This window comes from Marmota marmota, unplaced genomic scaffold (assembly GCF_001458135.2).
Source record: "Marmota marmota marmota unplaced genomic scaffold, marMar, whole genome shotgun sequence".
NCBI classification, from domain to species: Eukaryota; Metazoa; Chordata; class Mammalia; order Rodentia; family Sciuridae; genus Marmota; species Marmota marmota.
Window position 1 is genome coordinate 29776622 of NW_026000221.1, and position 18041 is coordinate 29794662.

At 32.4% G+C, this 18041-nt stretch overlaps 1 protein-coding gene across 3 annotated transcripts in view; it reads left to right on the forward strand.

Annotated features, from left to right (window-relative positions):
* Itfg1 (integrin alpha FG-GAP repeat containing 1) overlaps positions 1-18041 on the forward strand; it is a 220638-nt gene that overhangs the window by 26206 nt on the left and 176391 nt on the right. For all 3 annotated transcript variants that reach the window (XR_007343503.1, XM_015488770.2, XM_015488769.2), the window contains exon 5: positions 8247-8341. Coding sequence is in view for 2 of the 3 variants with exons in the window: in XM_015488770.2 (XP_015344256.1) it covers positions 8247-8341 (95 nt within the window). In the remaining variant the exon portion in view is untranslated. The remainder of the gene's footprint in view (positions 1-8246; positions 8342-18041) is intronic.

Genomic DNA, 18041 nt, shown 5'->3' on the forward strand with positions numbered 1-18041 from the left:
AGGATAAATTTTCTAAATGAAGTAATGTTCACATAATATAAAACTAATAATCATGCTTGTCATAAAATCTCTAGTTATATGAGTTATTTAGTATGTTATTTTTAAATATGCATCCATCACTTCTAACTAGTTCCAATGGCTTTTCTATGCTATAAAAGGAAACCCTGTACCATTAAGCAATTGGTCTCTTGCTCCTCAACCCCTTATAACAAGTAATCTTTTTTTTGCAATATATTTTCCTATTATGAATATCTCATGTAAACTGAATTATAAAGAACATTACTGTATTTTTAGTCATCTATATTGTACTAGATATCAGTACTTCAGTGCATTTTTTAGGATACTAAAATCTAAGAAAGCTCAACCCCTTTACATGAAGTGGCATAATATTTGTACATCCTCCCATATAGTTTAAATCATCTGCAGATTACATATAATACCCAATACAATGCAAATGCTACATAAGTAGTTGTTGTACTGTATTGTTTAGGGATTAATGGCAATAAAAAATGTCTGTACATACAGTTTCTCTCCCCCAACCACCAATAATTTCAGTTAGCAGCTGTTCAAATCCAAAGATTGATGGTAGGGAGCAAAAGTCAATGACATTCTGTCTGTCCATTCATGCAGTGACATTCATTTGTGTTATTTTCACCTTTGAAATATTGTGAATAACATTGTTAAGAGCATTCTTGTACAAGTATATGAATATCTGTTTTTCTTTTTTTTTTTTACCTATATAACTCAGTGTAGAAGTAAAAGGTTCTATGGTAGTTTTTTTTTTTTTTAACTTTTCAAAATTGATTTCTTCACAACTATACCATTTTACATTCCCCATAGTAATGTATAAAGAATCCTGCTTCTCTGTTATTATAGTGAAGCAGAGACAAATGGGCCAAGGACCTGAAGATACACTTCTCAGAAGATGATGTACAATCAATAAACAAACACATGAAAAAATGTTCATCATCACTAGCAATTAGAGAAATGCAAATCAATACCACTCTAAGATTTCATCTCATTCCAGTCAGAATGGCAACTGTTATGCATACAAACAATAAGTGTTGGCAAGGATGTGGGGGAATAGGTACATTCATACACTGCTGGTGGGACTGCAAATTGGTGCAGCCAATCTGGAAAGCAGTATGGAGATTTCTTGGAAAATTGGAAAAGGAACCACCATTTGACCCAGCTATTCCTCTCCTCGGTCTATACACAAAGAACTTAAAAATAGCATAGTACAGGGACACAGCCACATCAATGTTTATAGCAGCACAATTCACAATAGCTAAATTGTGGAACCAACCTAGATGCCCTGCAATAGATAAATGGATTAAAAAAAAAAAGTGTGACATGTATACACAATGGAAAATTACTCAGCAATAAAAGAGAATAAAATCATGGCATTTGCAGGTAAATGGATAGAGTTAGAGAAGATAATGCTAAGTGAAATTAGCCAATTCCAAAAATCCAAATGCTGACTGATTTTCTTTGACATAAGGAGGCTGATTCATAGTGGGATAGGGAGAGGGAGCATGGGAGGAATAGAGGAATTCTATATAGGGCAGAGGGGTGAGAGGGTAATGAAGGGGGCATGGGGTAATTAATGATGGTTGAATGTGATGATCATTATTATCCAAAGTATGTGTATGAAGACACGAATTGGTGTGAATATATTATGTACACAAGCAGAGATATGAAAAATTGTGCTGTATATATGTAATAAGAATTGTAATGTATTCCGCTGTTATATATAAATTTTTAAAAATAAATAAATAAATAAAGAATCCTGCTTCTCCAACATCCTAAGACTTGTTATTTTCTACTTTTAGACTATTGCCATCTTGGTGGTGACAAAATGCTGTCACATATGGTTTTAATTTGCATTTTGTAATTACAAATTATATTGAACATCTCTTGATGTGCTTAATGGCCAGTTGTAAATTTTCTCTGTAGAAGTGTCCAATCCTTGCCCATTTTTATTTATTTTGTTTTTAAATCCCATATTTTTAATGGTGCATGATAGTTATACATAATATGAAGATTCATTTTTACATATTTGTATTCAATATAATTTGGCCAATGTCATTCTATAATAATTTCCTGTTTCCTCTCTTCCTCTCTCCACCTGATCCATTTCCTCTATTCTATTGATTTCTCTTTGATTTTCATGGGCTCACCCTTCACTTTTCTTTTCTTTGTCCTCTCTTTCTTTCATATATAAGAGAAAACATACTACCCTTGACTTTCTGAGATTGGTTTATTTCACTTAACATATTATTCTTAAGTTCCATTAATTTTCCTGCAAGCAACATAATTTCATTCTTCTTTGTGGCTGAAAAAAACTCCATTGTATATACTTATACCATATTTTCTTTATCTATTCATCAATTAATGGACCCTAGACTAGTTCCATAGTTTGGCTACTATGAATTGTGCTGTTATAGTACATGGTTCTGCATATATCTCTATAAAATGCTGACTTTAATTCTTTAGGATAAATACTGAGAAGGGGTATAGTGGATCTTATGGTAGTTTCATTCCTAACCTTGATAGGAATCTCCATAGTAATTTCCATAGTGGTTGTACTAATTTACAATTCCACCAACAGTGTAAAAATGTTTCTTTTTCTCCACATTCTCTTCTTCATTTATTATTGTTTGTATTTTTTAATATCTTTATTTCATTTTTATGTGCTGCTAAGGATTGAACCCAGTGCTTCATGCATGCTGGATTAGCACTCTACCACCAAGCCACAACCCCAACCCTTATTTGTGTTTCTGATAACTGCCACACACAGACTACTGTGAGATGAAATCTTAGTTTTGATTTGCATTTCTTTACTTGCTAATGATGATGAGTATATTTTTATATATTTGTCATCCATTAGTATTTTTTCTTTTGAGAAGTATCTGTTTAATCCATTTGCCCAGTTATTAATTAGATTGTTTGTTATTTTTAACAACAATTTGTTGCTGGTTTTTTTTTTTTTTTCTTTTTTTTTTTTTTCAGTTCTTTATATATCTTGATATCAATCCTTTCTCAGAAAAGTAGCTACCAAAGATTTTCTCTCATTCCATGGGTTCCCTCTTCACATTCTTAACTGTATCCTTTGCTGAACAGAACCTTTTTAATTTCATGTCATCTCATTTATTAATTCTTGGTATTATTTCCTGAGTTTTAGTCCTATTGAGAAAGTCATTTTGCTTGTGCCTGTATGTTGATTTTTGATCTTATGTTTCTTTCTAAGAATTGCATAGCTTCTGGTGACATTCCTAGACCTTTGATCCATTTTCATATCATTTTTATGCAGAATGAGAAATATGGATCTAGTCTCGTCATATATATATATAAAATATCCCATTTTTCTAGCACCATTTGTTAAAAGTGTGTCTTTTTCCTCCTTTTTCAAGGATGGATATGGCTATGTGTGTTTGTCTCTGTCTTCTGTTCTGTTTCACTGGTCTGTGTGTCTGTTTTTATGCCAGTACCATGCAGTTTTTGTTACTGTAGCATTTTAGTATAATTTGCATTCAGGTATTGTGATGCCTCTGACATTGCTTTTTTGACTAGAGTTGCATTAAGTATTCTGGATCTTTTATTCTTCCAAATGAATTTTAATACTTTTTTAAAATTTATTTTTTTATACTTCTAATCAGTTATACATGATAGCAGAAAACTTTTCAATTCATTGTACACAAATGGATCACAAATTTTCATTTCTCTGGTTTTACACAATGTAGAGTTGCACCATATGTGCAGTCATACATATATCTAGGATAATGATGTTCATCTCATTCCACCATTTTTTTTCTAGTTCTGTGGAAAATGTCATTGGTATTTCAATGTGGATTGCATTGCTTTTGGTAATATGGCCATTTTAACAATATTAATTGTGTCTATCCATGAACACGGTAGGTCTTTCTATCTTCTGAGGTCCTCTTCAATTTCTTTCTTCAATAATTTATAATTTTCAGTTGTAGAGTTCTTTCACCCTCCTGGGTTAAATTTATTTCTAGATATTTTATTTTAATTTACTTTTTGAGGCTATTGTGAATGCTATTATTTTTGTGATTTCTTTCTCAGCAGATTCATCATTGTTGTAAGAAAATCCATGGATTTTTGCATGTTGATTTTGTACCTGCTACTTTTGCTGAATTTGTTTATTAACTCTAACAGTCTTTTGGTGGACCTTTTTGGATCTTCTAAGTATAGGATCATATTATCTACAAATAGTGATAATTTGACTTCTTCTTTTCTATTTTTGTCCATTTTCATTTCCTTCTCTTGCCTATTGCTCTACCTTTGTCCATTTTTAAATTAGGTCTTCTGGTACTTGAGTTGTAAAAGTACTCTTTACTCTGATTAGACTTTTACAAAGATAGGATTTCCAAATGTATTTTCCTATTCTGTGGATTTTTTGTTGTTGTTGTTTTGTTTTTGTTTTTTTTTTTTTTCACTTTCTTCATGTGTCCTTTGTACAAGGTTTTTAATTTTGAATGGTTCAGGTTCTTCTTTTTTTTTTAATTTTTTTGGTGTCATATCTAAGAATTCATTGCTAAATATAAGGTTATTAAGATGTACCCTCTGTTTTCTCCTAGGTTTTAGCTTCTATGATTTTAGCTTTTTAATCTGTTTTTGAGTTAATATTTTCCATTTACTGTGAGGTACACATAAATTCTTTTGCATGGTCTAAAACTGTGAATTAATATATATTAAAGAGAATCGTTGTCATTTTCCACAGTCTTAAAAAATCATCTGTGACATTAAAACATTTGCTTTCTTATTCTCAAGATAAAAATTAAAGACAAAAGAGTTGAAACCATAAAACTCTTAGAACACGTAAATCTTTATAACCTTGCATCATTACATAGTGAATCATTAAATATGGTACCAAAAAATAAGAAGAAAAAGTTAGAATAGATGAGTTGGACATTATCAAAAGTAAAAACTTGACTTTAAAGGTCACTATCAAGAAAATGAAATAACACCCACAGAGAGGAAAATACTGTAAATTAAGAAATAGATAAAAATCTAGTATCCAAATTATATAAAGAACACTTTTAACTCAATATTAAAGCAATATATAATATAATTTTTAAATGGGTAAAGGATATGAGTAGATAGTTTTCCAGAGAAGATATACATATATCCAAAAAGCACATGAAAACATGCTCAGCATCATTATACATCAGGAAAATACAAATAAGACTTCTAGAATGGCTATGTTAAAACAAATGAATGATAACAATTTAACAAACATATGGAGATATTAACACCCACTTATATTGCTTGCAGGAATCTCAGATAGTGAAACCACTTTGGAAAATTGTTCAAAAAGTCAAACATACAGTTAGATGCCTTATAGCCCAGGCATTCCACTCCTGATACTGAAAAGAGTTGAAATCATATATCTCCATGAATACTTGTACATGAACATTAATAGCAGAAAAATCGTGGAATCAAGCCAATGTCCTTTGACACATGAATGAATAAACATATGCAGATAATCATGCAATATTGTCCAACATAAAAGGACTGACACATATTTCAACACTGATGAACTTGAAAACATTATTCCAAATGTGAGAAGCCAGACACAAAATGCCGTATTGTATCATTTACTTATATGAAATATCCCAAATAGGGAAACGCATAGAAATAAAAAGCAGATTATTGTGTAGATTCGCCCATGTGGCTTTACTGGTTGCATTCAAAGTGGCCTTTTTGTTGATAATTATCTGCTCAAATCCTGAAACTTTCCTAGGATGGTGTTCCTCACCACTGGCATTTCTTATCTCTGGTCTGCACTGCAGCTTCAGCTTCCTTCACATCTCCACAGGTTACCCTCTCAGGGGTGCCCCCAGGGACTCTGACCCTGCTGTGCTTTGTCTGGCCTCCCAGGCCCTCCCTTGAAATCATGGTAGAAGCCTCCATGACCCCCTAAGTCCAGCATCCTGCATTCCTGAAGAATCAGCATCACCTGGTTGATGCTAAGATCTGCCACAATTTCGAGCAGTTTCCAAGCTTCTGGGGACCCTGGTTACAGAGCGTCTCAGTGCCTGGGTAGCTGAACTTGTTGAAAAAACTTCCTAGGCACTCTTGTGCAAGAAGTGCACCCACTGATCTCTTCTCAAGAGAATTTTTACTTTTATTCCCTTGAGCTTGAAATGCGTATTGTCTTGCCAACTCCTGAGATGCCCTCAAACCATCTTTCTTATTTTATCTGGGCAGTCTTTAGCATTCCTTTAGTAGCAGTAATGTCTTTAACAACTGCAACTTCCTTAGCCCAATTTTTTAAAATATTTTTTTTAGTTGCAGTTGGACACAATATATTTTTTATTGATATTTTTAAAAATGACCGTGGGGGCTGGGGATGTGGCTCAAGCATGGCATGCCAGGCTCGCCTGGCGTGCGTGCGGCCCGGGTTCGATCCTCAACACCACATACAAACAAAGATGTTGTGTCAGCCGAGAACTAAAAAATAAATATTAAAAAATTCTCTCTCTCTCTCTCTCTCTCTCTCTCTCCCCCCCCCCCCNTTGTTTATTTTTTAATTGATTTAAAAAAAAAAAATGACCGTGGAATGCATTACAATTCTTATTACACATATACAACACAATTTTTCTTATCTCTGTTTGTATATAAAGTATGTTGACACCAATTTGTGTCTTCATACATGTACTTTGAAAGATGATGTCCATTATTTTCCACCATCCTTGTTAAGCCCCTGCCCCCTCCCTTAACCTCCCACCCCTCTGCCATATCTAGAGTTCCTCTATTCCTCCCATGCTCCCCCTTCCTACCCCACTATGAATCAGCCTCCTTATATGGGAGAAAACATTCGGCATTTGTTTTTTTGGTATTGGCTAACTTCACTTAGCATTATCTTCTCCAACGCCATCCATATAGCTGCAAATGCCATAAGGGAACCACACATCAAAAAGACAATAATTATAAATATTACATATACACAAACAATGGAGCATCTACACTTCTCAAACAAACTCTTCACAAGTTCAAAAGTCAAATTGACCACAATACAAGTAATCTTGGGTGACTTATACCTCTCTCACCACTGGATAGATCTTCCAAACAAATATTTATTTTTTTAATGTGCTGCTGCTGATTGAATCCAGGGGCTCACACATATGAGGCAAGCACTCTACCACTGAGCTATAACCCCAGCCCCTGAGTTCCAGTTTTATTCCCACGTTTCAAGTCCAAGTTTTTCAAATATTTCAGCTTTGCTTTCTGCTCCTGATTAACACAATAAATTTGGCTTATACCCACCAGCAATATCCATGTCACTGCCTGAATGCTATGCTATCTAGAAATTACTTTCACCAGATTAAGAAGTCCTTCACTTTTAAAATTATCCTCACAGAAAGTCTCAAATCATGGGCAAAATGCAGACAGTTTTTCAGCCAGAACATAACACAAATGGCCTCTATTCCAAATTCCAGTGGAGGTCTTCTATGAACCCTCTTGAGCCCTGTTTTCACTGCTCACTATCCCATTGGCAATCTGGTCTTCTGAGCTCCCATGAGAATCAGCCATTAAACTCTGCAACAGTCTAAAGCATTTCCAGCTTGCCCTGTTAAACACCTCAAAATTCCTCCAACCAATTCCAGAATGCTCCAAAAGCTTATGAGCTACATAGTCAAGATGGTTACATCAACAACCAATATCTGGTGCCAATTTCTGTTTTAGTTAGCTTTTCTGCTGCTGTGACTAAAAGGACCCAACTAGAAAAACTGTAGAGGTGGGAAAGTTTATTTGAGGGTTCACAGTTTCAGAGGTCTGAATCCATAGACAAGAGACTCCATTCCTTGGAGGCTCAAGGTGAGGCTGAATATCATGGCAGAAAAATGTAGCAGAGAGAAGCAGCTCACATGGTAGACTCCCCTGGCCAGATACAAAATATATACCACAAAGCCACACCCCCCAATGCTCTACCTCCTCCTGCAACAACTCACCTGCCTTCTTTTACCATTCAGTTAATCCTATAAGGTGATGAATTCACCAGTTTCGTTAAGACTCTCGGAACCCAATCATTTCTTCTCTGAACCTACTTGCATTGTGCCACAAGTAAGCTTTGGGAGGACACCTCCCATCCAAACAATAACAATATCTCAGTAAAAACAAATAATCTTAAAATGTTTGGCATGCAGGGAGATTTTTCTACTTGAGCAATACTCATTTGATGTTTACCTTAAAAAAGTTATTTTTATTTTATATTTTAGAAATTTATCATGGCATCCTGCTTTGACCACTAAAAGTAAAATGCGAATTCCACATTCTCATGCATTTATTGATCTGACTGAAGATTTTACAGCAGGTAAGTTGCACATAAATGTGAAATATGTAATTTAAACTGCCTAAGAATTACAGATTTTACTTATTCTTGTATTCACTTGCTCGTGGACTGAATGTTAAGACCCGACTGTTAAAAGTTTATAAGAAATCATTTGAAACATAAAAACAGTACTGAATATAATAAATAAGTTTGTAGTTATTTTATTGTTGTTGTTTGTTATCCACCTCAAAATTTGAATTCTCCCATTTTTATGAATTCATGATAATTTTGTCATGTTGCCTGATGTTTCTTTCCTTTCTTTTTAAAAGTCTTTGACTAATGCTAAAGAAAAATATTTAGTTTATGTACTCCAAAACGATTTTTTTTAAAAAAAATTTTTAATGTGGAAAAATTTTAACATAGGATAGTAGGCAAAATAATATAAATATATGCACACTTAATTCCCTAGCTTAGTTATAAATGATATCTTAGTTATGAATGCCAATCATGTTTCCTTTCTGTACCCATCCACACAAGTCTCTCCACTCCAGATAATTTTAAACAAAATCCAAACATATAATTTCATTTATACATACTTCACTCTCTGTATCCAAAAAAAATCATTTTGAAACCTAAAAAATTAAATAATAAAGTTGAATATCATCAAATATCCTGTCACTATTCAAAATATCCCACTTGTTTTTATCAAACCAGGAGCTAAACAGGACTCATAACAGACAAAAAAAAATTATCTGTGTCTGGATTTTTCTCGTTGTATCCCCATGATATTAGCATGTTACTCTGGCTTCTGTTCTTAGTGTTTAGATTTAGAACCTTAACCAGAATCCAGCTTTGTAGAATCAACAGGCAGGAGTAGTAGTCAGGAATACTTCCAGTGTGTTGCTGTGTGTTTCAGCTCATTATGCAGACTGATCATTTAACTTTTCTTTTATAGTGTAAAATTGTTCTCTAGCTTAGGGTTTGCTCAGCATGGGTCATCTACTATACTGCTCCTTAATGGTTTTAGCAATGATAATTGTTGTCAGGTCCGTTATTTCAACAGGAGTTGCAAAATTGTGGCACACTAGATATGTCACTCTTCTGTATATATTATTAATTGGTGTTTCCTATTTAAAAAAAAAAAAAAAAAGAAGAAAAAACTACCACCATGATCTTCAATCAGTGTACATATATAGTGTACAGTGTGATAGGCAAAGATAAATCCTTTATTTTTTTCTTCTCCCCATTTTTTGACTCCAGTTTTCAAAGGCTTCTGATCTGATTTTGCTATGACATTTTTAGTCACTGAACTAATTGCAAATGAACAAAAAAGGCCTGATGACTGCTAAAATAATAAAATTTAAAAAAGAAAAGACAACTAAAATTATGTTCTTTAAGCCTTTTATTAACTCTAAATTTGTTATGAATTTTGCTAGCACATTTTTATGAATACCATTTGAACAGTTAAGAAATTAGCACCCAAATGTACTCTGAATTTTACTGATTTAAAACAAACAAAGCCAGTCCTTTACATAGTGAGCTCTTTATGGTTCTGAGTTGTTTGGTTTCAAATGTACACTTACAATGGAAAAAAAAGAGGGAATTGAACAAGGAAAACAGAGGTTATTTTTAGTTTGGCTTATCTGGGACACTAAATCATATGAAACTGTCAGTAGTAATGGTATGAGTACTTCTTGCCATGGAAGTGGTCTTAACAACTCATTTTTCAAGATGAGGAAATTCTGTAGTTGTAGGCTAATTTTTCTGTTACCTCATTGACATTACACATACACATACTTTTCCCCACATAATTTTTTTTTTTTTTAGGAAAATTCTGTCATGATGTTTTAGAAATTTACTTTGAGTTCAATAATATTAGACTTTCTTAAACAATATTGACTTTGCATTTAAATAATTTCTAAAGAATTCTTGGGTATTTTTACACAATCAACAAAATCTGCCTTATGAAATTCTGACATAAAATGACACAATTGTGTTTACAGGAGGTATGAGTTTTAAGTAAACAATCTATTATATAAAATGTAAAAAAATTCTGATAATCACTTTTAAGAAGTTAAAATATATTAAGGAAATATTAAAAATTTATAATTATTAGAGTTGTGACATTCAAATTACTATCTCCTTTAAAGTTATGTCAGCATTCATTGAGTACTTGTTCTATTGTAAAGCCCTCTGTAATCATTTTTGAGTTATAAAGATGGCAAGAAGTGCCTTCAGCTGTCAAAGATCATTTAGTTAGTCTGGAAGAAGCAGACAAATTTAGCCATAATATGCGGAAGAATGAAGTAAATCTTTATTAGTTAGACAAACTGTTCTTAATGACAAAGGAGATCATCTCACAAGGCTTCGGACTATGGAACCCTACAAAATTGATCAAAGAATTTGACCAAATTTTAAACTATGGTGAGCTTCTCATTGTCCAGAGGGTACTCATTCCTTAGGATATAGAAAACTTTCTGAAGAATAAGCCTTTGAAGAAAAACAAAACAAAAATAAAATTTTTTTTTTGGCATTACTGGGAATTGAACTTATTACCTTTTTAAATTATCATCAATTTAAAGGATGGAAAATAATGGTATTTAATTATGATTTTAGTATGCATTTCTCAGATTATTATTGAAGTACATTTTCTTTGCTTTTGTGAGTTGACCATTTCTTAGTTTTCCCTATGGATTGCTGTGTTTTCCTTTTCAGATCACTGTCTCTTCCTAATGTTTTTATTTTGGTTTAAGTTCTGTTACTCTGTCAGGCAAAGACTTATTTATAACCACTGGCAATTCTGATTCATGACTACTACAGCTTTTTAAATAGACTTCAAGTATTCAAGTTACTTAATACTGTGAACTGTTCTATATAGTGATCTGATCACATTATTCTCATCATCTCATTTACATCAGTAATACATCTCAAGAAAATCAAATCTGGCTATTAATTCTTCAGGCTACCCCTCCATTCATAACAGCAATGACCATTAATCAGCTAGAGCAGATCCTGAAACACTTCTTTTCTTCTGCAAATGAAAATCAGCCTTACTGTGTGTTTAGCTCATTTGATAACTAAAGAATAAGTATCTACCTTCAAAAAAAGAGAGAGAGAGAGAGAGAAAATATCAGAATTCCTTGTCCAATATGTAGACCATTACTTTCTCTTAATATTCTTTATTTGGGATAATTTGATTTTCAATAAAAAGTATTTGTGCCTACATGTAGATGTCCATTGTCAGCTTGATCCCAGAGCTAGAGAAGAAGGTCTAGGTCATAACCTGAAGTATAGGAGTCTTCAGTATTTTTAAGGCCATGGATAGACAGAGGGCTACAAACTTTGTTTGCTTTTGAATTATTTTAAAGTAGCATGGTTATGGTAAGAAATTTTAAACAGTTCAAATGTATATTCAGTTTCTTCTAGCTGATACATCCTGTGCAGATCTATACACAATTTTGTGTTTGGTCCAAGTTGAATTAGTGTATAGATAACTGTCATTCTGTCTTAATTCATATATATTAGCATATCAGCAGTATAAAATTGACCTTTTATAGATTCATATCATTCCATTATATAGAGATACTATAATTTACTTAAATATTCATCTCTTGGTAGACAGATATGTTTCTTGTTTGTTTGCAACAGTGTTCCAGTAAATATTTTTGTATGTATATCTCTCTGTTCTTGTGCAAACATAAGTATATTAGCTATTATCAGAAGTTTATTAAGGTTGTAATTATGTGTATTTTCCCTTAAATAATGTTTTTCAGAAAAGTGGATAAAGAATAAACAAATAATTACAACTTTTATTTTGAATTCTAATAAATATTGTAGTTTCCCTTCAGAGTTTATACCAAATTTACCTTCCTACAAAAAGTGTATGAAAGTAGTCATTCTTACCAAATTTGGTATTTTCTTTTATATTTTAAAATATATAATTATTAATTATGAGTTATTTCAGGCATACCAAAAAATATATATGACTTTTGGTATTTTCCATTTTTGTCAGTTTCACAGGGTAATATTGCATCTTATTTTGATTTGCATTTCTTGAGTTATATCATTAATGTCAAACAGCTTTACATACACTTACTGACCATTTATAATTCTTTATTTTGGAATTGCCTATTCAAGTATTTACCCATTTTTCTGTTAGAGTTTTTTTTTTTTTTTTCTTTTTTAAAAGTTTATTTACAAAAGTTCTTTTTACTTTAAGAAAATTATTTCTGCTTTTTGGTACATGATATATTATATGTATGTTGCGTGTTTTAATTTGTATAAATGCCTTTTTTCTTTTGATCATATATAACTGTTAAATATTTATTAATCAAATTTGTCTTTTCTTTCATGGTATCTTTGTTTTGTGTCATGCTTGGCAAATGCCACTTGGATGTAATATTTTGGGTAACAAACAAGTTTTTAATTATTTTTGGTGGTTTTATGCTTTTGCATTTAAATCTTTGACACAGTTAAATTTTCTCATTGGTATTTTAGTTATATATTTAGATATTCACTTCTCCATTTTAATTGTCATCAGTATTGTCTATTCAACAGAACAGGCCGTCTAAGTCCTGCCTTGCTATGGAGGAATTAATTTCTTCACTTATTGTTTACTTGCATTCTCCCTTATATTATATACTTATTGTTTTTATTATTTCATCCCATAGGAGAATATAAACTCCATGAAGACAGAGATTTTTGTTGATTCTATTCACTGCTGTTTCTCCAATGCTTGAAACAGTACTTAGCCCTAAATAGGTGCTGTTGCATAGTCATGTTTGGGGCATCAGAACAGAGCATAAAACTGCTATAACATTTTTCATTGCTCAAACTATACCTAATTGAGGAAGAGATGTCTTCAGCTAAAGATTTTACAGCTAACAAAGAGAACTTTTGATGAAATCAGTGTTCATTTGCAGAAGTTTAGACATACATAGTCTCTCAGAAATTTCACAAGGGATTTCTCAGAAGTATATACAAAGTTTAGAAACTTCAGCTCTGGAAATTTTATCTAAGTAGATATAAAAATAATGGAGATCTTCTTCAAGAATTTGGTTCATTTTTCTAAAATAAAAATAAAATCACTCTAACCTTAAGATATCATAAGGTTATCTATCCTATGAATCACTTCTAAATACATTTAGTTTGAACTGATTCAAATTCTGTTCTAAATAATAGCTGATCTTTATCAGCAAAGATGAAGAGACCTGTTTGCTAAAAACAGCAGTTGTTTCTGATAGTATCATTTATGTTCTCTCATAAGAATGGGGCACCAGAGAAAGAAAATAATAGGAGATATTTTATTGCACCTATGCTGTAACTTCCCTGAGACTGACACGTTTATTACTAGAGTAAACACTTCAAAGAAAAACTTTACAGAGATAGGTTTTTCTGTTGTAGCACTCTTCTACTTGCTTATTTTGTAACTGTGAGGACCTATTAATAAGTAGCACCAGGGCTTGATTAAGGTATATTTACTGCACACTCTTCCCCCAAAAAACAATAGTGGATCTCTTTATTTTTTTTTTTTTTAGTCTTCATCTGAAATATAGTTTAAAAATAGTGACTACCACATTTTTTCAAGCACTTAGATGACCCTTGACCCTTTTCTAAATACTTGACATGTATTTGCTTATTTTTTAAAACAATTTTATAGAATAAAGGATTTTTTAAATTAATCTTGTTATACATATTGTAAAACTAACCGAGAGATTATGTAAATTCCCCAAAGTTACCTTGAGAATGTCAAGAAGCTTTCTGCCTCTAAAAGTTTAGTTCACTAAACATTTCATATAACCTACAGCTGTGTTGTTAACATTTTGTGGTCCCATATCCCTTTGAGAATCTATAGATAAAGTTATAGATCCTCTTCCAAGAAAAATTCCCATAAAAATAAAGTTTTATGTTCATGAACATCCATAGAAGTTTCCTTGGTTAATAATGAACTAATACTTCCTACTTTAAATATTCAAAAATTATAGACATAGATGGTATAGAAAGCAAAACTCGTAATCCAAGATATTTGCACGGCTATTGATTTGATGTGTGTTTATCAGATTTTTTAAAGCATATTCACTTCATGCAAGAAAATATATGTTTTTTGCTGGATATAGTGGTTCATACTTGTAATCGTAGCAACTAGAGAGGCTGAGCTGGAAGATCTCAAGCTTGAAGCCAGCTTGGACAACTTAATGAGACCCTGTCTCAAAACAAAGAGCTGGGAATGTAGCTCAGGGCTTATCTAGCATATAAGAGTGCCTGGGTACAATCTCTGGGGCCGCCAAAAAAATGTATATGTATGCATGTATGTTTAGTTTTATGGGTTTTCTTTTTTGTCTTATTATGTAAGAACTATATGAAAATGTAAAACCTTAAATATCATTAAAGTGAAAGACAAGCCACAAATAGGAAGAAGATTTTTGAGCGTATGTAATCAACCATGATTTGATTTCCAAAACTGAAAACTGTAGTAAACTAGATACATATCAACATATGTGAAGCTCAGAAACAGGTTTGGCAAAAAATTGTCTCAGAAGAGTGATAGCATGTAAGTAAAGTGAGTCCTATCATACACACCATTTTATAGCTGCCTTTTTCACTTAATTTCTTAGAAACAATTGTTCTCAATACTTAGATCTACCTCATTTATATCATAGCTAAATTACATTCTCTTATTTGGATATATATTTATTTTAACATACTAAAATCTTGCTATTAAAAAACAGATTAGAATGTCCCCAGCAATAAATACTATTCACTGTCATCCAGTTTATGAAGCAATTCTGTGTCCATGAGGACTTTACATGTTATTTCTATAGATTCCAACATCAGAGTATCTATATATATGTTTATGTGTTTGATATGCATAAAAAGTGATAAATCAAAATATAGTTTTTTCCCTGAACCATTTAAAACTATGGACATCTTAACACTTCACGATCAAATACTTAAGCATGCATCTCTAAAGAATAAATATGTTTTGCATGAACATAATGGCATTGTCACATCTAAAAAAATTAATAGTAATTCCTTAATGTCATCTTTGCGAACCCATTCAGATATTCCTAGTTGTCCTAAGAATTATATTTTATTATTGCTTTTCTTTCCTTTTTAGAATCCACATGCATATGTCAGAATTTACATTTATACTCAGCCCTCTTCCCTCTTTACACATGTCACTCTCCTTGAACACTTCAATGACTTACCTATTTTTCTAGCTTGCTTTTAGTGTTATTTCTTCACAGTCTCTCTTAGTCTAGGTATATCCCTGCCTTTGTTGTTGTTATTGTTTTTGTTGTTTTTATAATATTGAATTTTTGAAGAGTCAAGGCCACTTGTATTCTAATGTTGCACACTGGATTTATCTAGTTGTTGCCATATGGAGTTTAACTTAGGGGCACTGACTTCTTACAGGTAAAAGAAAAAATAAAAGAAACCCAGTAAACTCATTTTTGCCTTGGGGTATTTTAACAAAATAAATGAGCTAGTTTGTTGTTGTTATTGTCATTGTTGTTTTTATGAAGAAAGGGAAAGAGCAAATGCTATAAATACTCTAAATATGATCTTTTTTTAAATAGAAGTATCAAATACATTGTTTATTATATTATAATAAATTGTATTTCTACAGAGAAATTAATATGTTGACCATAAGCAGTTACAAAGACTTTTAGATATTTTAAAAAGCATCAGATACTAGTTTTTCTTGTTAAAATAGTACATGATTCTAGATATTGTACAGAAATAACAACATGAAATTTCTTCCTTTGGTTAAAATAGGTTATGGTATTTGTGTGTATGAAGTATAATTTTTGTCCCTTTATTAAGAACTCAAGTAGATTTTAGCATGTCAGATGATAATATGTTGCATATCTATTCTGTCATCTCTTAAATATTCATTTATTCGTTATAGTTCTAGAAATAAAAGTCTTCTTATTTGGATGATCAATTTGGTCATCTAAATCACTACCCAATAAATTCTAACTATTAAATAGGTTGTGATCAGAAAAAATTAGTTGTAGTCAACTAGGCATTTGTTGCCAAATGAAAATATTTTCCAGATTTATAATGACAGAAGTATAAGGGAACATCATATAACTATCATACACATTTGCCCTGATGGCCAGAAGCAGACCCTAATTTGGAGCAATGCTGTAGCATCCAAACAGGTTGGGCTTTGTGTTCTTCCCCTCGCAGGCTAGGTTTTGAGCAAACCCCCTTTTGTTCTTTGAGACTCTGTTTCATCTGTAAAAATGAAGATAATATCATATAACTTGATGTGGTGTGGTGATGGCTTTAGAATGTTTCTGACTGAGAAATGGTAAGAAAATATTTCATACCACAACATGTGCACACATAGTTATACCATTTGTACAGACATATATAGGTAAACACTTTTACATTAAAAAGGTTTACTCATTCTGTGTATGGTATATTTCATTTTAAAATGTTGACAATTGATTTCAGGACACACTAAAGGGTAATGGCCTCTGTCTGAAAAAAAAAAAAAATAAAGATTCAATTAGTTTCAGATTCTGCTATAAAAAAAATAGCCGCTTTGGTCATTCACTCACCAAACACTCATTAATCAGTTATATGCCCATGTGAACAAAACTTTCTCTTCTTATCCCTATAAAGTTTACATTCCTTAGGGAAAGAGAAAATGAACAAAAAAATGTGCAGATGTGGAGTTTCTTCCAAGTCATGAAGAAACACAGAGGTGAGGTACTATATGAAAGAATTCCAAGGAGGATCATCTAGAATGGGCATGAGTCAATAATTATTTTTTAATGACATAATTATAATTCACCACGTAAAGAATACTTTGTATGGATTATTTTCACAAATGGTTTCATCTTTGTTCCATTTAATTATTATCCCTGTGGTTCATCACCCCACCACGTTTCAGGAGCCTATTTCCATGAATGCATGTCCCAAAACTGACTATAACCTCCTCTCCTTATAGCTTCTTATTTAACCTCTAGGCAGCATGTATCTGATTCTTAGTACTTCTATGTCCTTGTAATACTTGTTTTCTCTGATCTCTATGAAATCCAATTTTCTTTCTTTTCAGAATCCTCTGTGGGTCCCTTTTCTTCTCTCTGTCTCATAGATGTGCCTAAAGCTCAGGAGTTTATAGTCAGCCCTCTTCCCTCTTTACACATGTCACTCTCCTTGGACACTTCAATGACTTACCTATTTTTCTAGCTTACATCAATCACATTAGTTGTGCCACTGACTCCCATATTTATATCTCCTATCCCAGCTATCTCTTGAATTTCACCATTCCTGTATTCATAGGTTCCAAGAGTCATTCTTGATCACCCTCTTTCTAACTCCTCACAACCAAATCTTCATGATTCCACCTCCTAAAATTTTTGTAAACTGCATTCCATTGCAGCTACCCAGGTTTATTATATCATTATCACTAGATTACTTTATTGGAACAGTTTTATTACTGGAAGAGACCTCTAGGCTTCTTCCTTTTTAGTCCAGTCTATACATGGCATCTTAACATCAAAATTGGAGAAATGAGCCAGGTGAGGTGGCACAGCCTGTAATCCCAGTGACTCTGGAGGCTGAGGCAGGAGGATTGTGAGCTCAATGCACACCTTTACAATTTAGTGAGGCCCTCTCTCTAAATAAAATATTAAAAAGAGTGGAGATGTGGCACAGTAGTTAACCACTCTTGGTACCAAAAAAGTACCCCTCTGCAAAAAAAAAAAAAAAAAAAAAAAAAAAA